At 42.1% G+C, this 26,224-nt stretch overlaps 1 protein-coding gene across 2 annotated transcripts in view; it reads right to left on the bottom strand.

The window, feature by feature from the left end:
- The window catches only part of PIGN (phosphatidylinositol glycan anchor biosynthesis class N), an 83,429-nt gene that overhangs the window by 46,786 nt on the left and 10,419 nt on the right, over window positions 1–26,224 (bottom strand). The window contains exons 5-11 of one of the 2 annotated variants that reach the window (XM_026034562.1): window positions 21,722–21,846; window positions 20,474–20,604; window positions 15,992–16,108; window positions 13,160–13,200; window positions 11,206–11,265; window positions 10,027–10,119; window positions 8,268–8,323 (exon numbers count right to left, since the gene is read on the bottom strand). In XM_026034562.1, the coding sequence (XP_025890347.1) occupies window positions 8,268–8,323; window positions 10,027–10,119; window positions 11,206–11,265; window positions 13,160–13,200; window positions 15,992–16,108; window positions 20,474–20,604; window positions 21,722–21,846 (623 nt within the window). The remainder of the gene's footprint in view (window positions 1–8,267; window positions 8,324–10,026; window positions 10,120–11,205; window positions 11,266–13,159; window positions 13,201–15,991; window positions 16,109–20,473; window positions 20,605–21,721; window positions 21,847–26,224) is intronic. The other variant, XM_026034561.1, reaches the window with a different exon arrangement.

Raw genomic sequence — 26,224 nt, 5'->3', positions numbered from 1 at the left:
ACCACTGCATATATCAGGCATCCTGAAGAAAGAACAGAAAAGGAGAAATGAAACTCCTATTTTCAGTTCTTGGGGATTTTTTATTCTGTAAAGCATAATGGAATGAAGGGATGAAAGGCACACCTTCAGAGGTCAGAGGTACCAAAAAGCATCTTCATGGAGACATTCTGAAAATCTATCAGTACACATCGGCTTTTGCATTCATATTTACAGACATGCAAAAGCAGAAAGTGCAGGGCATAAGTGAGACCACAATAAGTGCTCTGAGCAATAATGGTTTAATCCTGGACCGTCAGATGCTAAAAAAACTACAACAGCCTTGCCATTTCCCACAAACTACTGTCCCAGGTGCAGCATATTCATGCATTCAACAGCAAAGTGCCTCAGGATATTTATGTAAATCCTCTGCAGAGCAGAGAGAGGAGAGGGCACAGACAAGCTAACTGCCAGCTGGGCAGGCAGGAGAGGCGAGGAGCCCTGGGCCGCACGCTGGCAGGCCAGCAGGCAGAGGCCTAGCCCACACACCCAGCCTAGCCCACACACCCAGCCTAGCCCACGCACCTCGGCCTAGCCCATGCACACAGGCCAGCCCAGGCACCACGGCCTAGCCCATGTGCCCGGCCTAGCCCAGGCACCATGGCGTAGCCCATGCGCCCAGCCTAGCCCACGTACACAGGCCAACCCAGGCACCATGGCCTAACCCATGTGCCCAGCCTAGCCCACGCACCCAGCCCAGCCCATGTACACAGGCCAGCCCATGCACCGTGGCCTAGCCCACGTGCCCGGCCTAGCCCAGGCACCATGGCCACTAGTAGGCTGGCACTGAGGCAGTCATGCTCCCAACTGGCCCTCCGGCCAGCTCCAAGCACCTCCCCGAACCTGGGATCCAGGCAGCGCCCCACAGGGATTCTTGGGCTGTTTGCTCACTTGGGTTTGCCTGCCTTTGGCCCCAGCGAGACCTGATGCAGCAGCCTTGAAAAGGGAAACAGCTTAACGGGAAAGATGACGGTCCTCGAAGGAAGGGAAAAACCATTGTATTAAATCCCCACTTTAGATTACAGTGGGCACATGTCAATGCTAACTCTGCAGCAATGCCCTACTGACACTGTGAGCAAGTCCTGCCCCCTGCAAAGTGTACGACGGATACCCGGAGCTGCAGCGAGACCTGCAGCGTTAGGGAGATGCAGCCACATCCCACAGCTCTTCAATCCTGCGTGATCCTACACGCCAAGCACCCAAGCGTTGGCTCCCGCTTGCCAGCCTGGAAAAGAGAGCCACATGTGCTGGGCTGGGCAGGCACCTGCTGGCAGGGCCTGTGGCTTCTGAAAGACAACCAAAAAGATTTATATAAGTAAACAGAGCAGCAAGCAACTCTTGTGATACTTTATCTAATACCTTAGCCTCTTAGGTAAGGCCTTTAGAAGGAACTGTTTCCTACTTGACAGTAAATCCAATTAAGCACAATCCTTCTGTGCAGAAAGGCACTGCCAGCAAGCTTTCAGTGAAAAAGCCGAAAGCTTCCAAGAGTGCTGCCGAAATCTGAGAGCAGCAGGATGCCTGATTTCCAGCAGCACTGCATCCTCCTCATCCACGTTCTACCGAGCGCTTCATGCACAGCATGTTCAGCAAGGCACGGGCTGGCGTTCTGGCTAAGGTACATGCACCTTATGGCATTAATCTTTCCCCCATCTAAGAGGTAATTCATCAATCTTTCAGTCAGTCGGTCCGTATTATACCGCTGTTCCCTGCTGAGCACTGCTGTGCCTAGAGTGCTGCACTTCACATTCCTATGGATACATACTGAGCCTGGAGCATACGGAGGGGTCGGAGCACACGGAGGGGTCAGAGCCCCTCCTTGACCTTGAGTCCCTATAGGTGTCCACCTGGTGTGCTTGCAGCAGCGGGCCCAAGGAGATGCTGAGACCCTCACAGAGCAGCACAGCGGAGACAGAGCAGGAACAGGTCCTGCTGCCCTCCCAGGCCTTGGCTACACCATGGTTCTTCCTGGAGCACAAAGCAAGTGGACTGAGACGCCACTGAAAAGCCTATGTGAGTCTGTGGGTCTGTATATGTATATATGTGTGTGTGCGCACATATTTTTTATATATATATATAAAATACATATTATATATATATTATATATATAAAATATATAATATATTATATACAATATATATTATATTATATATAATATATATAAAATATATACAATATATAATATACTGTATATATATATAAAATATTTTATATATATACACATTATATATATAAAATGCTGTAAGCGACAGGGAGAGTTATCACTATTGGATATATCTTTCCCTGCAGCAGCAGCAGCTTCACCCTTTCTTCCCGACATTCAATCCTTAATGGGTGCTGATGCAACACATTACAGATACACCGCATGTACTGCCATTTATTTCAATAATAAAACAAAAATAGGATAAACTTCAAAGGACGAGCAGCTGTGTTTGTCACCTTAAGGAGCACTGCCCCATTTAATGGTGGAGAACAATCACTCCACTGCTTCAAATGTCAGTTTTGCAGAAATACCTATTATTGCAACCTATTCCTATGAAGGACCATCAGACAGGACGGCACAATGTAGTGCTGCACCTTCCGTCATCAGAGGGAGAAAAGAAATCAGTGTTTGTGCACATGGGATTTCTTTGAAGTTGCTGCACATCTTCAAAGACACACTCCACCTTATGAAAAAGTGATATTCTTTTCTATGACTACAATAAATACATGACGCATAATTACATGGAAATACTCAGTCTTTTCTTGTATTAAACCTATGCAAATATTTAAAGCAGCTGTATCTAAATCCATATTAGAGGTGAGAGAGGGGGGAAGAGTTACATTTTGGTACAGTGAAGGAGAGGCACATTTTTAAGAACTTTATGCCAGAAAGTCATTAAAAAAAAAAAAGATTTTCTATATAACAGTAGTGATAGTAGTGATATAGCTATAACATTCCCATACACAAACAGAAAAAAAATAAGCAAGTCCTTAGGGTGATTGACATGCAGTATCCTCCCCAAAATTAAGTTATTTGAAAAAATGCACTGTCAAGCTATGATAGCATTTCTCATACAAGAAGATACAAACTTGACATCAAACAGTACTAAGCTATTCCTCTGCCACAAGAAAACTCTTATTGGTGTAAACTGCTCAGACATTCAACAGAAATCACTGCTCATGAAAAGCAAGCAGTAGTTAAAATCCAGCTGCTCACATTCTGCTTTTTTCATATATAGCTCTGCTTAAACTACTGCCCGTCTATCTTGTTGTAAGGCAACAAGAACCCTAACAGCTGGGAGCAGTTTTCCCTCAAAAAAAAAAAAAATTGTATACACCCAGCACACCCAAGAGGCACCTCTGTGCTTTTGTGTGATTTAATATTTTAAATCTCTTGCACCTGCTGGGATAATCAAATTGAATTAATTGGTTAAGAGGATTTTAGTGTGACATTCATGTCCCATCTACTCACCTCAGTACAACAGTCCTCCTGCTCCTTTCAAGATTATTTTCACAGCCCAGAGATGCCAGCTGTGGGGCTGCTTTTGCAGCAGCATCTGGCCCCTTGGCGTACTCCTCCGCAAGCTGTGCCAGCTCTGCGCTTGCCTCAAGGTACATCAAATGGTCAGAATGCTAATAACATAGTGAACTTTCTTGGACGTGAGTTCTCCCCTGTCAGCAATCTAGATTTGTCCTCCCTCACTCCTCCTTTGAAGCTGTGGCATCTTGATGCCTGCTTTTTTCTAAACATAAAGGTCAAAGCACTGTGCCTTCGTCTCTGGTAAGATGAGCTTCTGATTTCGCAAAGAAAGTAACTTTTGGAAACCTTGCCTTCCATAGCAGGAGAAAAATGCAGGGAGTAGAAAGGAATGGGGACTAAACTCATTTAAGACAGTAAATCTCTCCAAGTATCCAGCTGGAATTGCAGGTCAACATTCAAAGCAATTTTTCAGTATCAGCCTTTCAGTTAACTTGTGTACAAGGCAGGGGACAATTTCCTGCCCTTCTGTATTTGTCCCTCTGGGTGTCCCCCCCTGGCTGAGCCCCTTGCCAGGCAGCATTACCGGACACTTGCAGCTGAGCTCTTCTGGAAATGCCTCAATACTCTGTTTCACAGGTAGCCTCCACTTCGTCTTTCATTCAGATTCCTTTTTTGATGAAGAGGCAGCGACTAAAGAGCTTTACCAACAGCCAGATACATCCTTGGGAACAGCTCCAGCCACCCCAACTCTAACCTGCCCCAATCCCTCCCAAGTAGATGCTCCCCAAGTTTCCACAGCACAACACGGCCATCAGATGCATCCTCCCCATCCTGACGCACTCAACAGCTGGATTTCACCCAAAGATCCAATTGGGATCCTGCAAAGAAAGGGCACGTTCAAAACGCCACGGCCATCCTCTGTCCATCGTGCTACTCATACTGCTTCTAGGAAACAGATTCCCGTGGAAACTGGAAGAATCCTGCAGCAGGGACATTATGCCTCCTTTCCCCTGCCTGCTCTATGCTAGCAAGCAGCAAAAACCGGCTTGGCAGGTAGACAAACTAGCCCACATGTCAGGTGTGACAGCCTCAACAGGCAACCCAGAGACTAGCTTTTAAGTCATTACATCTGAAGCTCATGAACAGGTTTTTTGGCAATGAGAAATAAAATATTCGAAAATGCAACCTGGGAAATGCAGTTTTCCCCAGGAAGTACTGGAATGAACCTTTCTGTATTATTTCTGGCTGAAAAAAGCTCATGTTTCTGATAATACGTGAACATATTTTCAGCCAGCCCTAAAAATACCTTTAATAATAATTACATCAACCTCACTGAAAAGGGAACATCTTAGTCTGACATTTTAGATTCCCTAACTCAGATTGACATTCCCATTGCACAAACTTAAATACCATTTGTTCAGTTCCAGTTTTTAAGGCTAACTGACAAATTTTAGTCAGACTATTCTTACAGGCATACTTGATTACTTTAAAAATGAACGAAGTATGCCTGTGATGCTAAAACATACATAAAATCTGTAATATTCTCACACAGAATATTTGCATTTTCTATTTCCACATAAGCTTGATAGACCTAAGGCATTTAACAGACATGACTTATGCTTCACTAAGCTCTGAAAAAACTAGGGAGGAATGCAGTACTTTGCTGGCATAAACTCTTTCTGAGCTTTGAGTTAAAAGTTTCAAACACCAGGAGGATGAACAGAAAAACAATAAAGACATTTAATTCCTTGGTACAAAAATTCAAATCCATCAATAGTGGGAGAGGTTGTCTTAATGAGATGGATAGTGACAGGAAGAAAGGCAACGCGGAATTGTGCTTGGCTGCAGCAGCAGACATGGCTAATCACAGACTGAGACTAATTTGTGGGAAAGCTTCCATTAACACTACACTGAGATGGTCAAACTCTGTGTAGCTGTGCAGAAACAGAATCTCTGTACCGATACTGAACCCTAATCACTCTGAAACACAACAGCACAGCAGGAGAGCTCTTGCTGCAGGCTGGGGAAGGTGTCCTCAGAGCTTTGCCTTCTGAAATCTTGGCCTGAAAAAGGTACAGCAAGAGCACCAATCTTCTATCCTTTTAACATTTACTCAAAAAAAAAAAGTGATGGCCACTATCCCAGAACATGGAATAATGGGTACAAGTTGAAACACAGGCAGTTCCGTCTCCATGTGTGGAGGAACTGCCTCACTGTGAGGGTGCCAGAGCCCTGGCACAGGCTGCACAGGGAGGCTGTGGAGTCTCCTTCTCTGGAGATCTTCCAAACCCGCCTGGATGCCGCCCTGTGCCCCGTGCTGTGGGTGTCCCTGCTGGAGCAGGGGGGTTGGACTAGATGATCTCTAGAGGTCCCTTCCAACCTCAACTCTTCTGTGAGTCTGTGAAATTTAGTTTAATGTTTCTTCTCATCTTCATTCTCCCTTCCTTCAAGAGGGTGCTAATATAAAATTGCATTCATATTTCATTTTGCAAGTTTTTAATCCAGTATAGCGATACTAGTGGTGCTCCATTACCAGCTTTCAATAAATCGGATCCCATGGGCAATAACATTGCTTCCTTTTGGGCTCGAGTCTTTCTGAGGTGCTCACTAGGTGCTCAGAAACAAAAAGCCCTTCTTACGTGCTAGCCAGTCTGAGGGATCTGAAAGTTAACACTGACCGAGCTAGTTGTGATAACTGTAAATGTGCACCTTCCACCTGCCCAAACACACACAACACCTGGCCTGCCTCCAGTGCCACAACAAGGCCGCAGAAAGAGACCTATCCACAGTCCTGCAGATCTAGCTTGGACATCTGAGGAACCTCAAATTATTTCAATAAATTAGGTGAAGAATAAAGCAGGAGAACTGCAGCAGCTGACGCTCAGCCTGGTGCTTGCTGCTCCCACAGGGCAGCCTCCAGGGGAGGGACAGGCCCCGGGGCTGCAAGCACCACATGCCAAGGTTTCCCCTCTGTTCCGATAAGCTGCACCACGAGGAAGTCACATCTCTGCTTAAAACCAAGCTGGTGCTCCAGTGCCTCATCCAAATTATCAGCTGGACAAGGTTGGTTGGTAGGTTCCCAGAGCCAGGGCAGCTCTGAGGAGTCAAAGAGCACACGACCAAGTAGCTAGCACTGCCCAGGCACAGCAGCATAACTACTGACATTAATACTCATACTAACACCACGACAGCTTGCTTATGAAATCTTTTCTTTCCTTCTAGGCTGAAGGATTGTCTTCTTTAGGAACCAAAGTCATTCTTCACACAACTTGCAAATAACTCGCAAACCTAAGGCACTCTTAGTTTCATGTATAAGCCTTGGAAGGACCATTAACCCAAGCTCTGTTTAGAAGCAATTTAAGAGTACCTAAGAAAGCATTTTTGCAATCAACCATATCAAAGTAACATCATGTTCATATCAAGTTTTATTCATATTTTTTGAAGTAATAAATGTTTCTGGCATTTCCACTTAAAACATCCAATGTATTACAAAAAGGAGAGAAAACACTAGTCCATGAGGCAATCAGTAACACTTAGGTCCTTCATAGGCAAATTTAGCACTAACTTCAGAAAAATATATCCTGTTTTACAGAAACAAATTTCCTGGGAGAAGGAGACAAGAAGATAGTAAAATATACACAAGAGCTGCAAAACTAAACTATCAGTCTTCCCCACAGATTCAAAAAAAGAGATGACTGAGCAACCTTTCCATATGGCATTTTTGCTCCATATGGAGCAAGAAGTTATTTGATAATGAAACTGTCATTCTTAATCAAATGTTTGCTAAAACATTCATTATGTACCCAAGATAATGTGGCCAAGACTTGATTGGGATCTCAGGAGCTAAGCATTTTCAACCTCTCCCTTTGAGGAAACTATTGGTGTAAAGTAACAGTAAATCTCCGCTCAGAAAGAGAGCAATCCTGTTTAGCACTTAAATATACTTTATAGGAAAGATTCAAGTACTTCACAGCTCCTATGATTTACGGACCTTAATTAACATCAGCTTTATTTCCCAAAGGAAAACAGCTGCTCTCAATGACAAAGCATTATGAAGCACTCCACAAGCTGAAGGCAGAACTGCCTATTCCCACATACACCCATAGGAAACCTTTCAAAAGCCTGTCAGTGGAAAAAAAAATGAGGCTTTAACTGGGTAAGAGTGAGGGGTGAGCAAGTCTATACACTAGAACACAGAGGTCACAGATGCAAAAAAGATTTTGGAAATCCTTTCATGATCAGGGAAACTCTAATGCCAGACAGCACAAATTTTAAAGATTTTGAGCTTCTCTTTTAGCTGCAAAGGCTCTTCTTTTTCTTCCTCCCGCCCCTTTTTTTTCCTAGAATACTAGTTTTTAAATCACAGAAGAAACATTTCCAAGTTCTGCTTCTTCTACATATAAACAAGGATAAAAATGGGTAGTATTTCTTAAGCCTATAGGGACTTGCATCTCCCAAGGCATTTGTTTTTTAAATCAGTGAAAATTACCATGCAGCCTATACATAGCTATCCTGTCAGAAAGGATAGGCAAATAATACATTTAGCCCTCAGTTAAGGATTAAATTATATGGTTTTTAGAAAAATCTCCTTTGGATAGAATTTTTGAATAGAAATTAACTGCATAACTTTAACAGTTTAAGAGCTGGATAGGCAGACTCATTCAATGAAAAGACTGAAGAGACCAAATTTCTTTGTTGTTGCATCCCACTGAAATATCAAAAGTAATAAGGTAAAAAGAAAATGTATGCAATTTTCACAGGCACTTACTTAAATGGGGTGAACAGGAACGACAATGTTGTTTCCTTTTTCTGAGTCATCTTTACCTGCATTAAAAATATATATTTATATATTATTAATATATATTAATATACATTTATGCATTCTCTAATGAGTGATCAATAAACCGTCCAGGAAAAGGGGTATCGCTCTCTTGTTAACAACCAAACAGGCACTTGTAGCTCCTCTGAGTGCTGCAAAAGACCAGATGGACTTTAAAGAAAGTAACCTCTCAACCCAGGCCCATTCAGCAACATTCAAAGAACTATTATTCTATTACTAGACCGATTTACCTGCACCTGAGTAATGGCCAAGGCTGTGCTGCATTTGGAATCGCTTTGTCCAAGGCCCTTCAGAATATCTTTGGGGCCCCCTGCACCAGTTTGACCACTAGCATGAAGCAGAGCTAGGAGTCTCTAGCACACTGCACCCCCGACTCTGAGAGCTTTAAGGAGCAATCCACATGTTGCATCCGATCTGTCCAAACCAACATCCTCCGCAGGGAGGACGAGCCGTGCTCAGGTCAGCCCATGATGGCAAAAGCAAAAGCCTGCTTGGCGTGTCCGAGCCGCGCGCTGCTTCTGCTCCCAGTACAGAAACCCAAGGAGTTCACACACGATCGGCCCAAAACAATACCAGAAACAAGCCAGCGAGGAAGAAAACAAATCTACCACCACAAAATGACTGAATGAAAACAAGCTTAGAGAAAGGATGACCTGCTTAAGGAAAAAAATATTCCCCAAGACATCAGTTTAACTTAAAAAAGAGCTGACACTTTCAGTGCTTAAAGCAGAAAGGTCTTTGGACTCCAGTGGTTATACCGACCAGGAGTGTTGGATAAACTGCATTAAAGCCACGTCCAACTCGTGTCATCTCTGCTGCACGCAAGCTTGCCACCACAGATTTGGAAACCAACACTTCCAATGCGGTATCTATGCAAACTACACTGGGAGCCTGGGCGTTCAAGAGACAGGAGATGCCAACAGTGCTGACCTCCACGCTCACCTCATGCAGCACATCTGAGCTAAGCTCCTTACTCTGTCCTGGTCATTGCCTCACGGCATCTCTAGGTTTTGTCAAAAGTGAGATTCTGGGATTTGAGACGGTTTCTTATTCTACAACTGAAGAGCATCTAGTGAAGCAGAACCTTTGCTCTCAGAAGTGTCCTCACAACACAGTAGCATTCAGTATCAGATGGAGCAGGACAGAAAAGACTTCTCCTAACATAATAATATTCAATATTAGATGGGGCAGGAAAGAAAAGGCTGATATGAAACCATTAGCTAAAAGGTAATTAAGGCACTAATTGCATTTCATTAACGCAGGTGACCACTACCTTTTGATCTGTTTGTTTACTGATCCTGAGTTTAGGCTGTGTGTCCTGGGCACTGTTTCAAAGGAAACATTTCCTCTTCAAAATTTAGCACTCCAAATAGAGCCTGCCTGCCTACTCACTGCAAGCAGGGATGATAAACTAGAAGCAACAAACACCAACATTTATGTTAAAATCAAGAAAAGCGGGCACTCGTTTTCTTTCCAAAATGACATTCATTAAAGTCTCTCAAATCCACTCACATTTAGTTCATGGCTAGTTAATCGATATCACCCAGTATCTGCATTCAATTTTAGTTCTTTGAATTACAGCATGCTGTAAACAATATTTGTTCTAGTCTAACAGTTTGTACAAAGAGCAACAAGAATTATTACTCTAAGAGATTACTTTCCCTCTTTTTAGTATGTCTTTAGTTACCTTAAACTGTTCGAGAATCTGAACGGCATTTGTAAACATGCTCTCTGCTTTGAAATGAGCGCTGCTGTTCAGATAGTCCAGAGGCAGAGTTCCCTGGAGAGAAAAATATAGACACAGGTAGTTACACACACATGTACATCTCAAAGATCTAACTGAAAAAAACATGAATTTCTTGAGCTGAATGACAAGACGAGCGAACAAAAAAAAAAAAAATCAAATTACTACTGAGGTAATTGCTGTAACTCCATTAAAACTAAAAATAGTCCTCCTGCATCATTTCTCTCCATCAAAAGGACTGTTCATAATATCCCAACTCCCACAGCCGCACAAAAAAGACAAATAGGAGAAGCTGTGGCATTTTACACTACATAATACTAAAACCCCAGCCAGTAATCAGAGTCCATTCTTTAAATACTTCAGTGTTCCAGGCAGGCCCTCGCCCGGGCCATTATTCCCAGGGCGCGAGCGAGCAATTCCGACGCCTTTCTCGGCATGTTGGGCAACTTCGCTCACAAGAGAGTTCCGAGGAGCAGCAATGAGTAAAAGCACAGGCACAGAATCTCATGCAAGTTGCCAGAAAAAAATAGTATTTTGAAGTACATTCAAAATAGATGCTTTTCATGTGAAATAGAAACACTCATTACAGATTTTATTGATCAATAGCAAAAATATATTAGACTACCTTTGGACTATATGAAAATACAGGAAACAAATTCAAAGAAAACATCATCTCACAAGGAGGAACTGTTCACTGAATTAGTGGTACAAGATATCATCTAAAAGACTCAGCACACTAAATTAAAAGAGCATTTAACATTAATTTGCAGGAACTGGCTTTACAGGCTCAACTTCCATGATTAAACCCAAATGTTATTTGAACCAAACTGCATTTTACCAGCCCCAATTACAAATCAACAAAACTTTCATCCAGCTTAAGAGCATAAAATTTTAGATTATTCAATTGGAAATTTAAAATCTAAACAATATATCAGAAGATTGAGTTCTCCAATCTCAAGAGAGACATGCACAATTAAAAGCACATGCAGTCCTCATTTTCTACAATAATTTTTCCAAAACTCTAATCTTCCCCTGTCTTACATCCTCAAGTCTTCTCTTGAAAACCTCTTCCTCTAAGAACAGAAAACTGCTATCATAAGGTAAATAATTTTAACTTCTTACCACAGAATTCAGAGGAAAAGGAACACCGATAAGAGAAGCCATCAGTGGTGCTATATCAGCCTGTGCAAACAGAAGCACCCCCATTTTAACATACTTCCAGCTTACAGAGCTAATAAATTTAGTTTAGTTTTTATGTATCTGTATTTGGCAAAGTAAATGGTATTACAAGTTAGAGCTTCACAGTATTAAACCCCTTCATAATATTCTTTACTGTTTCAAGCAGCAGCATGACATGATTAGATTCAAAAAGCGAGACTCTAGTACTGTTTTGAAAATACATTTAGTTTAAAAGCAAATATAAAAACCCCACAGTATACATTCACAGAAATCCAACATGTCTTTCCCTGCCCGCAGAAGAGCATACCACTTTTTATTACTATTTACACCACAGAAGGAACTATTTCCGTATTTACAATTTTAAGCTGTCCATAAAACATACTGTTCTTAAAAGCACTTAAAAGCACTTCTTAAGCCCTGTTCCCTTAGTGCTAGCTATTCACTTGCTCCCCTTTGCAGGGGGATTCTGTAAGTTTACTATGCCCATTAATCCTTAAGGGGGTCTCTTTACCTACAGTAAGATTTCTCATAAAATGACCTACTGTTCCTTTTTACTTGTATGAACACTGGCTCTTACTAGGTTTACATTTTCCCTTAATGCAAAACTATACACCAAAACTCTTCAATTTTTTTTTTCTCTCCAGCATAAAGCTGAAGCAACTCTATCAAAATCAAAGGCACTGCTACAGCCTCAGAACTACTGTGCAAAGGCAAACACCAAACCATTATTTGCGGAGGACACAACCCATGTAGTGTAATATCAAGCAGAAATTAATTAGCTGTTTTTACACTTAATTCTACACGCACTGGTGTCTTTGCAAAGTCCAGTACCAGGAACAAAGTGACTCACTCAAGAGTCTTCTACGTGACTCTAGAAATAACATTCCCCAAATTCCTGCCACCCTTGAGACCAAGCTCATCTCCAGCTTCACAGCAGCGCTTTACGGAAAGCTGCTGATCCAGAGCTTCCCAAACTTTAACATATGAGCCTGAGTTTCTGGGTATGTGCATGCATGCGTGCCATGTGTTATAGGAAAAACACTATAAAAACGTGGCTGCTTCAAAACCAAAGGTTAAAAAGTTCACTCTTTTCTTCCTTTCCAGGAACATGCTAAATACTTGTCTGAATTACCACATGCCTGGGGATTAATCACAAAAGAAAAACGAAACAAAATAAAACACACATGCAGAAAAAGCCCCACACATAATCCAAGACCACGGCAAAAAATGATTTAATAATGATAGCAGCATCTGGAAAAAAAAAGTGGCAAAAAGCACAGACACCAAAATGGTGGAAAGCCACACTGAACACACAAATAGGCAGCTTGACAGCATTGTAAAGGTGCTCACTAAGTAGACCAGGCATGAGACCAGGCTTTGTGTTCAGCTGGGCATTCCCCAGGATGCACAGAAGAGGAAGCACAAGCTCCCTTCTAAAATGCTTTCAAAGTAGAAAGCAGAAGGAAAACATTATAAATTATTTCCAAAGCTTTTTTGTTGTTTAGGGGGGCACTTACTCTGAAGACATTACATGCTATTCAAAGCACTGCTGAGGTAACTGGCGTCAAGCTTTCAAGGAGCAGCTAGCATATTGTTCTGCATTCTCTCTACAGTGCCATATGCCCAAACCGTTCAGAATGGTGTGAGAAGTCTTCTTCAGGAAGGGTTGTTATATGCACTTGCCACGTCCGTTAAACACGATTAAAGCTTTTTTCATGTTATGTTTAGTCTCAGGGCAGTTCCTGCAGCTCTTCATTTAACATTACGTAACACATTCCAGGAAAATGTTATGTCTGTTGGAACGCTCATTCATGTTCCTTCCACTAGTCTAAATCACACAAAACTTACGATGTAAAAAACAAAGTTTATGACCTAGTAAATTAGGCATGTTTAATACCTGATTGACATCCAGCCTCTTGAAGTTCTCCAGTTTCCATTCTACAAGAAACAAGAAAACACGTGAATAATTAATCTACATAGATTTCATATGGATAATTCAGTTGACATGTAATATCCTGTTGCCATTTTTTGTAACGTGCTGCTACTAAAGAAAATCATAATTTGGCTTTCGGATCCTAGCTCAAGAGGGTTTATAGATGGAACTCAACAGGCAGAAAGAGTAAAACACTTCCATTTCAGTTCACATTTTCTTTTATCCCTCAGCATAAATTGCAGGCAGCAACTGTGACCCAGAACAGCTGAAGAAAGTCCAAGTGTTTTGAATTTTCTTCCTTCTTCTTCAATACAGCATGAAGTGATGTATTACCTCTGTGCCAACTGGAAGATACCAAGGCAGGTTGAGGAGAAAATCTGTTTAAATCTCTTAAATAGTTTTTAAAAAGGTTAACCCAAGGTCCCATATACTGGTACAGGGTGGTAAACATACTTCACACGTCTGCCATATGTAATGCTGGCCAAGAGCAAGCTCAAGGGAAAAGTTCAGTGATTTAGCAATCACAACAAGCCCAAAGCACAGATGAAACAAATGTCCCTTTGGCCCCTGCAGCTGTGGCACAGCATGTAAAAAGTTGGTTCAAAACCAGCATTTTTCTGCTCACCATCAACCTCATAGGAAAGGAAGAAGAAAGTGTCTGATTCTGTGCTTTCTTTGGGGGTGGAAAGCTACTTCAAAATGGAGTTTAGCTGTTTCCTTTCTTTACCCCATCTTTCCTCCATGGAAGAGCCACAGCTCATGCCAACAAGGGGGCCACAGCCCCTTCCTCTGTATCACCATAAGCTGAACAGGCTGTGCTCTATCTGCTGCATCTTCTAGTTGACCTCAAGCCCCCTGAGGGACACATTCGTTCCTCTGCCCCGTGCTCGGGGCATCCCTGCAGGAACAGGGGAGTTGGACTAGATGATCTTGAGAGGTCCCTTCCGACCTCAACCACCCTGTGATCCCATGGCAGACTGGGCAGACCCAGACTCAGCTGCAGGCACTGCCTCTGGGAACACGTGCCCTTGCTGGGCATGGGGAGAAAGGAGACAATTCACTGAGCGTCCCAGAGCCAGCTTGCACTGAACGGAGAATAAGCTGGTCAGCTCTAAAAATAATGTGCTGTTTCCATGAACTCCTAACTTGGAGAAAGTAGGAAGGATTGCCAGTGGATGCAGGAACTTGGAATACAGATGCATGCCGTGTCAAATGCAAACTGGGCACCTACAGCAACAGAGCTCGCCTTTCCTGCAAACCGTTTCAGCTTCTCCTGGAGAAGGAGCTGAAGAGGCAAACACAGAGAACGTCACTGAGACTTCTTACTAACATCTTGTCTTTCATTTCTCAGCTTTAAGAAAACACTCGTGATGTTGTACCTTGTTGTATCTTGGTGCAGGAGCTGTTCTCTGTACCGACCTGCAGAAGTGCCAAAACAGCCACTCTGTTGGCAAGCCGCAGAGCGTACCGGGAGCTGCCACGGCCTGCCGCAGAGAGGGAGCACTCAGCAACCAGAGGGTATTCTCAACATTACTCCCAGCAATTACAAAGCTGTGAACGGAGCCTCGAAGCGGACTTAGACCAGGCTTTTCAGACAGAAGACTGCAGAATAAGCCCCTTACTGCAGAGTAAGTAAGGAAGGGGGAATTGTGGAGTTTTTTGTTTGTCTGTTTTAAACCAGTGCAAGACTATCCAGGGGGACACAAGACGGTGCAGACATTCCCTCCCATAGGTGAGCAAACATTTTCTAACAGGTAACAGCTGAAAATCCTACCATCTGTACCTGGATGTCAGCTCAGTACCTATTTCATCCTTTCCAAATGCTCTCACAGCATTTTCATCCTTACTTGCAACCAGATGCAGAGGTCTGTACCAAAACCACCGAGAACGAAAAGAACTGCGACAGCTGTAAAAAATCAACTATTATGGACTGACATTTAAAGATACTAACAGATAATCCATCGTAAGCACGATCAAATCAGTCACTTCCACTCTATTTTCCATTGTTCCACAACTTATTTTTAGAGCTATTAGAGATGCTGTAATCTTATACCAGCCAGTGACCACAGAAAGTGAAACATTGGCAGGATCTAGAGTTAAGAAGTCATGTTTATAGAGTCCTAGCTACAGTGATTCCTCAAGAGCAAGGTGGAATTGAAACCTCAGGCCTGAAGACATTGCTGCCTGTTTTCTCTCCTCTAACGTAGCTTGATAAGCAATGCAATAAAAACAGAAAGCCATTACCTCCTTGATCCTGAGTAATAACCAAAGAGATTCAACACTCAGAAGCAAAGCAGGCTCCAAAACCAGAGCATATATAAAAGGAAGGGTTTACACAGTTTTTCACATGGATTGTTTAAATTGCAGAAATGCTCCAATAAGCCACTATTTATTATGTTTGAAATATTAAATAGGTTAAAAGGAAAAAAAAAATGATATCTACTCCTTTTAAATAAACTCCAAGGAAGAAAAATAACAGAGAAGAGCCACGTCACTTTTTACTGAGAAAGACTGTTTACATTTCCACAAGAGCCACAAGGATTAAAATGAGGCAAGCCAGCCCCTGGCAAGTTCCCAGGGCTCTCCTGTTAAGCTGGGAAAGGGGCTTAGGACATGCCAAGTTTTATGTTTCTGTACAAATAGCTTTTAACCTCTAGAAGGCTACCTAAGAATTAAGCTTCCTTAGTAAGGAGTGGCCTCACCAAGTGAGGCCACTTGGTGAAGCCAAACAGGTGTAAGGGTTAAACACTGCCCTTCAACCAAAATTTTGCACTTCAAGTTTTGCATTTTACATACCTTGCAAAAAACTGTCTTCAAAGAACTGGGATGCAACCCTCTGTGGGTAATTCACTCCAGCACCCCAAGCAATCAGAGGTGTTAAGGTCTCTGAGGGATGGCCAGCTCCATGGGATCCTAAGGTGCACAAAATCGAAACTACTGTAAACAAAATTCAAAATGCACTGTGCTTAAAAGCAAAATAAAGTACATATATCTAAGCTTCTGTTAGAGACGAACCTCCCTAGCTTCACAACTTATTTTCTGCTATTTGAGAATGAATCCAAGTTATAGGGTGGGAATTGCTGGCATTTAAGCAAATCAAGTCTATAAAAATATACAAGGTGTTTTAACAGTTTTTTCTTCTCTTCATTTTTAAAATACAGAAACAGAAATCAAAATAGAAGCATTGGAAAGGTGGAGAGGTGCTCACTGCTCAAGCAGTGTGTGCGTGACTATCCTGAGGGTTCCATGGAAACCAGACACGACACATTTGTGCAAAATGAAATGTGTGCCTAAAATTACACAAAACTCACCTCTTTGGCACTTAGATAAGGATTAGACCTCTATTTCAAAAACAAGAGACAATGTGCATAATGACAGTCACACTTTCCTACAGATGCAAGTTAAGTTTTACCATTTATAAAGCCCAGCAGTGTACTCCTTAAAAATTGATAAAACATGACTTCCTTCCCTGGGGAAACTGGTTTCCTCAAAATTAATTTATCAGCTGCCAAAAGGAGAAAGCTTTAATAAATACAACATCTCGGCAGCAGCTACACAAGCTTGAAGGATCTGTTGATCACTCAGCTCAGCAGCTGAGGTACCACAGCAGTGGCAGAAGCCAGTCCTGGAGGGAAGGAGATGCTCATACAAAATCTATGGCCGTCACTTCACACTTTACAGGATTATACATTTTGGGTGTATAGACTCTACCTCCATCTTTGTGCATGTACATATCTATATATGTGCATACACTCATGCATGTGAGTTTATTTTACAGAACCAGGTGACACTGGGAATAGGGCTGACACTGAATGTAGAATGATTGCTATGGCAGAAAGGAAACAACCGCTTGGCTTCCTTTTAAGCTTGAGAACATACAGACCCAGGTCTGGTAAGAGAATCCAGCTGTAAGGAACCCCCTAGCAGGGGCATTCTCTGTCTTTGCCCACAACTCCTAGTTTCGGGGTTGTACCAGGTMTAGMTAWGMTMTMTTMMCTMAGAGACTTYTTGTTTCTAAAACCTGGTGTCCATCTTCATCTGGAGATAATTGCAGGAGGAAAAAAAAAAAAAAAAAAAAGCAGCAGTTGCTGAAGTTACAGATCTAATTAAAAGGCTACTGAGCCAACCCTTCAGCTTGCTGGCTGGGGTGCAGCGCCTCTCCTTTGGGTTTGCTCTTGCACTCACTAAAGTCAATTTTGATGTCATTAAGCTTCCTCATATAAAATCATGCTTTTTCTTCCTTAAACAAAATGGGAGTCACAGAGAAAACTATGACAGAGCAGAAGCTCTCAAAGACTACGAGATTAGCCTTAACGTCTTTTCTTCTTTTCTCCAGCTCACCAGAAGTACTTTTCACTACCTTTTCCTTAGCTGCTCTTCTAGATGCACTGACAGCAAAGCTGATCAGGGTTCACCTACCAACACTAACCTACACGCTAAGCAGAAGCAGGTTCTGGTCTTTGCAGGTATTTGAATACTTTCCAGGTATGCATATGTGTATGCACATACATACACATACCCACACATACATGCATACACACACACATAAAGGTGTATATATGTACATATAGAGACACACAAGCCTGCAAGGAGGAGCTGAGGGCCTTGGCAGACACGAGCTGAGCAGGAGGCAGCAGCATGTGCTGGCAGCAGCGAGGGCCAAGGGCAGCATGGCCTATGTTAACCCTGGCAAAGACAAGAGCTGAAGGGAAAGGTTATCTCCTCTCTTGGGCGCTCGTGACATGGCCTCTCGCATCCAGCGTGGGGTCCCCCAACAGAGCAGAGACGTGGACCGGCTGGAGCAAGACAGGTGCCTAGCTGCTGGGCAGGGAGGCCGAGGGAGCAGGGCCTCCTCTGGCCGCGCCAGAGACAGTCATGGATGGGGGAGCCTGCGGGGCCCCTCAGCATGCGCTGGGCTCTCACTGGCGTGCTGCGAAGGACGGACACCACGGAGGGAAGCAAGGGGGAGCAAGAGGCTGGATGCACAGGGAAAGCGGCAGGAGGGCCGCGCAGAGGAGGAGGCCTCCCCGAGAGGCGGTGCGGCCTCCGGCCATGGAGGCCCCGCCAGGCCCGGCTGCATAACCTGGCCCGTCCCCACAGGCGCGGCCGCGCTGGGAACGGGGCGCTGGGCCTCCCCACTGCCCACTGACCGTACGGGAAGGAAAAAATACGAAGGGATAGCTCGAAATAAAGCAGGAAATATTTTTTATATATATATATGTTGGAATTAAAATCTTTTATTAAAAGTGACAGCTCTAAATAATACTCTAATGGCCTGTTTGGCAAATAGGCTGACAGTAATTATGACAATTTTGAATAAGTAAATAGATACTTTTTTCATCCCTGATATCAGGACAAATCCGCATCCTATCCATGTGAAAAGGTTAGGATAACACAGAAAACTTGTGGCCTTTAGTTTTGCCATGACCACCCCCAAAGCATCCCTGGTTCAAAAGAATAGATATTAATAGCTACAGGTACACCAAGCAGATGAAAATTTCTACAAGTGCCAGGCACCAAACTTGTCAGGGTTTAGTGCTCCCTAGAGCTTTTTTTTTTTTTTTGGGCAACTCAGAATTATCAAGTGCTCTATCTGGCCATTTATCCATTTATTTTGCTTTACTTCCAAGTTTTTCTATATCCAGAGTCTGTCCATACTACTTCACCTCCAAAGTTAGAAGCAGATGGAGCTGGGAAACTGTTTCATCTTTTATTTATTTATTTATTTGCAGGTGTAGGGAGAGGGACAGATGAGATTTGTGATTGATGCATAAGCTTTCTTTCACAGAATCACATTGACTGCTTGCAACAAGGAACTTGTTGCATTTGACACTTGCATTTGATACTTTCTGTTCAAAGCAAGTGTACTTTCATTATTAGAGTCTTTTTAATTTACATTTCTCTTCCAAAGCTGAAGTATTGACTTTTGGGAGTTTTTTTGTTTCTTTAGCTCGTTTTTTTTTTTTGGGAAAATTTCCACTAAAAAGTTCATGCATTTTCCACTTATATTCTCTTAGAAACCTGAAAATAGTACCACAGCACTCTCTCATCTCTGCTTACTAGCAAAAAAGGTTACGGTTACTTTGCAGCTTCTATGACAGCACTACTGCTGCCTCACTAGACTGTTAAATATCTCTTACTTTTTATTGTTTGAAATGAAGCAGAATTACTGTTTTATTAATGTTTACAAAGATAGGTAGTTGAGGTTTTACAAATGAACTTGTCCTTTTGCAGAGCTACTACTAATGTCTTAAAAGGCTAGCAAGAATATTGAAAGGGGAAAAATCTGAGCAGATCAAAGAACATGGCTGTAAGCACTTTCCCTTCCGAGATAAAAACAATATAAAAGTGTAATTTAACCCTTCTAAAACTTAATTGAAAATTAAAGTTTAATTGGTATCCTAAATGGTATCCTTGTGTTTATGGCATTAAGGGAGTCTTTTTTTCCCTCCCCTCACATGAATCAACTTCAAGCATGGACAGGAAAGTTCCTAAAGATCTCAGGGCAGAGTGGGGAGTTTGTCTGAACAAGTTCACCCCAGGAAACTCTCCCTGCCCTGCCCCAGCCTAGCGATGCCCCGAGTGCCTCAAGTCACTGCCCACTGTGGTCAGGTCCTTCCCAGGCACCCCCGGCGGGTATCTGCCCGGCTCTCGCTCCCCTCCTGGTGCTTCCAGCCCCTGCACCTACGCCCTGGCTCCAGCCCCCTCTGGAAAGGCCACGCAGCAGCCCTGTCCTTCCCCGCGGGGCCTAAGGGACAAAACAAGCAGAGAGACACAAAGTTGGTCTCCATCTTTCTGGCTCCCCTCACCTCTGCCAGGCACCTCAGAGCAACAAAGTGCTCTGAAAATTTCTGTGCCATGGGGCTCTGAGCAAGCCCAGATTTGCTGTTAGCAGCCAAGCAAAACAGCACCTCTTGCCCAGGCGAGCTTCCTTCAGGGAGGCTCTGATAAAAGTGGTATTTAGGGTTTTTTTCTCCCATTCTCTTGGTTCTGACTCACTCACTAGCAGCTGCTCAATGTGTTGAGCTCTACCCTATTAACTCTTTCTGCAGCCCAGATATCAATCTCTCTTTTCACAGGGCTGCTGAGGTCCCTTTCAGCCCTGTATTTCTTTCCTAATTCACATAGGCTTCATAAAAGGGCCAAATCTAGGATGTTAAATCAAAGCAAACGGCTTAAATCAAAGCAAATGCTTCAAACCTTCTGAAGGAACAGACCTCTAATCCCACTCCAGGTATTCACCAGTAAGTTTCACTATCAGTGTTTAAAACGGCTCACCCCAATCTGTCATTCCATGGTCAGAAGTTAAGATGAATGCAGTTTTTCCATCATTTCCATAAAAATTTTCAAGCATTGAAGCAATTTCTTTCACACCCTCATCAACTTTTTTAATATTTTCCTTGTATTCCCTGTAAAAAAATAAAATAAAAAATAAAAGGAGAAAAACAATATTAGAATCAAGGTGGCTCTTGGACAGCGAGTTATCCTACCTAGTCCCATGATTACGGACAACATGGTCCTTCACAGGACCTTAAGGTAACAAAAGGCATCCTAGAGTTGAAATCTCTTTCTCCAATTCTTAGATGAGATGCTGCTTTATCACTGTGCAGTTTTAAGGTTCCTGAAACTACAGTTTCAGAGGGCCTCTTATTTATGTTTCAAATCCCATCAGTCATTGATTGATGACTATAATTTAATCAGTCATAGCGATTAGGCAATCAAAGGCGAATGCCAAAACTTAAAGGAATTCCAGGAAACAGAAACTCGAAATTGTGAGTTTTGAAAGTTATTTGAAGCTAGTAATTGACTATCAGATACAGAATTTACAAAGCAAAGACTGTGCACTTTTTAAAAAAAATGTGCCTGTAAAATACTAATTTTAAAATAAGACATACATGAGACACATAGCAAGTCCAAACTTTGCAGTAGTATAAGAAATTAGGGTGGAGATTTTGAAGCATGCAAGAGAAAAATACAGAATTCTATATTCAGAGCATTTCAAGAGTGAAAAGAAAGCACATTTTAAGTTGATCTAAACCTTTTTTGTGTTTTTTTTTCTCCTCTCTCTAGTCACCCAGTAAAGCTAAAGCAGGGCTGCATTATTATTTCTAAACTTTTTGGTTTTGGTAAATTCAACTTTTTTTTTGTTTTTGATAGATGGAATTCAAGAACTGCTTCCACTTTTACATTTAAAACTGTAATGCCCACACACCTTTACTGCTAAAAATCAGATATGACTGAAGGAGCATTACGAAGTGCAAGGCAAAACAGTAACATTAGTCACTTCATACATGAAGATTTAAAACAGCGACACCCCCCCCACCCGCCAAAAAAAAATTAAGAGCATGAGTAGTCATAATGACTTCTGTGGCCTAAGATAGAAACTCATCAAGACAAGTCACGTTTTTGTCTTGGTAAATAGTACTGTTAAGAAAAACAGTTGAGGAAAAAAAAAAAAGGAAAAAAAAGAGTTCGGGGCATGCATTCAACACTAATAGGAAAGCTATACTTAGTTTCTCAAATTACCTGGAGTTTGGCCGATGAGCATGCCCGTTTGTGTCTATACCTAGCAAATGCAGGAACAGAACCACTTTTTCTTCAGTTAGTGCAGAATACAACGTTTGATTATTTCTGGAAGAAGTAAAGAAGTCCTGTATGGAACAAGACATCAAGATATTAACTTGATTGTAAAGGAAAAAGATGGCAGGCAGCCTATTAAAACTAAAATGCAGCTGTTTTCATGTCTCAATACTAGCAGTTATTTGAGCTGTGAAAGAAAAATTGATTACTTCCCAACTCTTGTTTTTATTTTAGTTTTTTAGACAGTGATAGCAGGTAACTGCCTCCCCCCTTCTTTGCCTCACACATTAGCATGGCTGTACACCATTCCTGAGCTCCTTTTATGGCTTTCCATTTCCATCCAGTTCTTGATTTAAAGCTAGAAGCAAAGATCTGAAGCACTCTTGCTTTGGAAACAGGCTCTGCAAGACAGAGGCACCAAGCTATAGTCATTGGTATAAACCAAAGTGAAACAGAACAAAAACACACCCCTCGTGCTTTGTATTTAATAGGTGGACTAAGGACACGTATTTGCCTTGCACATGGCCCACTTGAGCATCCTGAGGCTGATGCCAGGGGGCATGGGTCTCAACATGGCCATTCTGCTGCAGACGAGCCACATCACAGCAACGCAAGATGTGGACAGACAGCTGTTCCAGCATCATCTCCCCAACGGCAGCACTGCCCAAGGAAACAGCGTTGCGAAGGATTCGGCTCAAAAGCAAAAAAGACGAAGCTCAAACATTATATAAACCAAAGTCACTGCATCAAGAGGAAAACCAAGCTGGCAGCAAGAAAACCACTGTCAGCTTCGTCAGGAAACCGTGCAAATACTTGATTCCACCTTAATAAAAGCAAACTCAAGAAAACAAAGACTTTCTGAATGCACACAAGCTGCAGACTGCCAATCACGTGCAAGCTCTATCATGTTCTCAACTTCAACTCTTCTCCAAAAGAGATATAACTAAAGTCCAGAGTTATTTAAAATAAGAATACCAAAAAAAAAAAATCTGATTTTTAATAGTAATGTAATGGGGTTTTTTTAAGAGGTTTCAGTTTCCCACAGCAGTCTACCTGCACGCATTCAATTGCAGACTGAAAAAACCTCCCAGGGCACATCAATAATATTTCAAAGCAGATGAACAGTAAATTCCTGAATTTAAAACTTTTAAAAGTTTTAATGATGTTAAATGAAATGAAACATTACGTTAAATAAGATTTAACATCATTAAAGAAAGGTTTTAAGAAAGGTATATTTTTCCAGCAAAGACTAATTGAACAACTAAAATTTTCCAGGAGCAAAGCAAGGCCTTCTTTTCCACTCAACGGGTTCCCATGACATTCCAAAGATACCTCATGTCCCTAGGCACAAGAAACCTCTTGACCTGGAGCAGCAGCAGTCAGCACAGCTCCCCTAACCTCACGCTAATTAACAGCAAGACAACAAAAGGAAGGAGAGTGTAATATAAGACGCAGCATCTTTTCCCAGAGCAAACAGCAAGCTTTATCCCGCAGAACATTTGTAGAAGAGTTTATTGAAAAAAAGCCTATGGGAAGTTCACTGCAAGGAGTTGTCTCAGGCTGACAGAGGTGATGGCTTCGCAAGAGGACAAACAAGAAGGGCAATAAACACTTCCTCTTGTTGTAGTGGTTACCAACACTAACCTTATATGCCCTTTTAGCATATTAAATGCATCTTTTTCTTAGTACTCATTATCTGCAATCTTAAGGCCTACTTGACACTAATTTCCAAGCCACGGCTGTAATGCTAACTACAGCATTTTGTCTTGATATTTTTCATGTCCCCTTCAACCTTCCAGTTGTTCTCTTCAGTGATATTACCTCCTTTGCATATGTAAGCACAGTGACACCAAAACAAGTTGGGAGTTGTAATATGATCTACATTAAGAGAGAAATTAAGAATATGATCTACATTAAGAAATTAAGTTTTCTAGCCTTGAGAAAAGGCTACAGAAAGACCCAGTTGCTGCCTACAACTACCTTCTGGGAGGCCGAGGGTGGGGAAGGATGGAGACGGCCTCTGCTCTGCTCAGAAATGACTGGAAAGAGGATGAGACGGTACAGTCAATTCAAAGCACTGAATTCCAGTCAGAAAAGGAAAACCACGAGTGTAATCAGACACTGGAACAGATGTCCAGAGAGGTTGTGGAGTTTCTGTCCTTGAGGAAGCTCAAAGTTGGCTGGGCAAAGCCTGAGCAAGCTGTTCTAACTGGACCTCCTGCAGACGATTAGACTGTATGGCCTCCAGAGCTCCCAGCCAAGCTACATTTTCTGTGGCATTAAAATATATTTGTGAAAAGTTTTATGAGGAGCAGATGATGCATCTCCAGAATTCCAACCAGCTTCTCACTTTTCTGTAAAATATCAACAAATAATGTCCTACCTACACAGATACACAGTCTAATAAGACCCACGATAACAAGCAAAAGAGATGGTTGATTATAATACAAGTACTAATTAAAATATCACTCAAGAACTTTGGTTACAATTGTCTAATAGCAGCATAGAAAATCTTTGTATCATATCCCTTCCTGGGTAGGGGAAAGCAAAAGTAGAAGATGAGACTCCAAAGGTCTAGCAGATACATTATTTATATTGGCATCTGAAAAACATGCAGGCTTCATAGACGTTTGAGGGGACCGTTTGCTCCCACTGAGAGAGTCCTCCTTAGAAACGGGTTCCTTTTATACAACCAATATATTTACTGACTGCATGGATGCATAAGGAGAGAGACCTCACAAACCTGCTCTTGCCTAAAGCCCCTCCACACACAAATCCAAGACAATGTAATCAAATTGGCTGATTAAAGCAGTGCAGATGTGTCTGCATGCAAGGGTTTAAATAGGTGGGCCAATTTTTAGATGCAAACTAAAATGTACAAAGGCAGGTTAAACAGATACATCACATCAACTGAGCTTGCTCATGCACAAGGTTGCTACACTTACTTTAATAAAAACCACTCAACCACTGTGCTGCTTGCTAGAACTACGCATGTTGAAATCCAGCTGCAGAGATTAGCATCAAGACATGACACTGTGTCTGCAGATATTTGGAGCTTAACATCACTCAGTTCTCAAGTCCCATCCCCACCCTACCTAGAAGAGAAAGACTGAAGTCTCAGCCAGGCCCTTCCATGCTCAATGGGGACACCAAAGGGAGAACAAAAGTAGTGTATTCAAAAAAAAAAAAAAAAAGGAGGAGAAATGTTTGCATCTGTTTGTCCACACCCATGTCCAAGTCAAGAGAGGTCTAAGAAATTAAACTGCAGTTTGATGTGCATTATTGATACTTTCTCATTTGCAAAACTGCCCGAGTGCCTGGGATATTTTAATCAGTTTGAACTAAATGTTCAATGTTAAGTATTTTGAGAAAAACAATTTAATGCATCTGAAATGCAAAGAAAAAAAAACAACCTTTTTTTTTTAAATGTTTGAGAATCTGGTCTTTCAATATTTTTCTCCCTATTTTTTTCCTTAGCAGAAGCCCATGGAAAAGCATGATCCAAGTAAAACACTTGCCACATCCAGGCAAATTCTGCTTAGTCCCGCAATTATTTTGAAGGCTTCTGGCAAAAATGCTCCATCCACTCCACATCCATTTGGTTCTGGAGCCATCACCAAATCACTGCCACAGAATAATACAACTCCACAAAGAGTTTTAACCTATCTATAAATAAAAAAAAAATTAAAAAAAAGAAGAAAAAAAGAAAAACATCTCAGTTTGCCAGAGGAAGAAAAAAGTCTGGGTCAGAGTGACGGACACTTTGTCCAACAAGCATTAAGAGGAACTGCAAAGCATCAATAAATTTTCTTCCCTCTAGTCATGATTTATAAGCAGTCCGCTTCTGATCCGTACAATATAAACTAGCTACAGTTCACAGGTCTCCGTCCCAACCAGGTTATTGTTGGTTAGCATTAAAGAGAGAGAAAGAGCAACCTGAGGATGCCAGAGCTCACAGTCCCAAACTTTAGGACCCATTTTATTCCTGTCCTAGGAACAGAAAGAAGGAATAGGAAGGAATAGAAGGAAGGAATATTCCTGTCCTAGGAATAGGAAGCAGAAATCTCGGGACCACCTTGCTCAAGACATGGTCAGATGATTTGCCATTTAGTAACTGAGACAAAAGGCAACAGGTGAGGGAGAAAGATTTTAGTCAAAGCAGATTTCAAATTCAAATTCTCATTGTTATTGGTGTAGCTGCTGGATTTACAGCAGAGCGACCTCAGTTTTGGTGAGCCTCAAGCTTTCATGCTCATGGAGCAATCACCGACGTGCAATAGAAGTGATGATTAGTGGAATGGAGGCTTTGGACTAGGCAGTCAAGTCCTACCCATTCAACACCATGAAATGCAGCTAGGCAAAATACGTATTTAAAATAAAGAAGATGGTTCCAAGCAGGAAGTCATCAGTGTGCCTTTAATTTTAATCTGAAAGAAGAAATGCTGTAAG

The sequence above is a fragment of the Nothoprocta perdicaria genome, unplaced genomic scaffold (genome assembly GCF_003342845.1).
Source record: "Nothoprocta perdicaria isolate Ctin4 unplaced genomic scaffold, notPer1 scaffold_147, whole genome shotgun sequence".
Lineage (NCBI taxonomy): Eukaryota > Metazoa > Chordata > Aves > Tinamiformes > Tinamidae > Nothoprocta > Nothoprocta perdicaria.
This window is presented reverse-complemented; position numbering and strand designations above follow the sequence as displayed.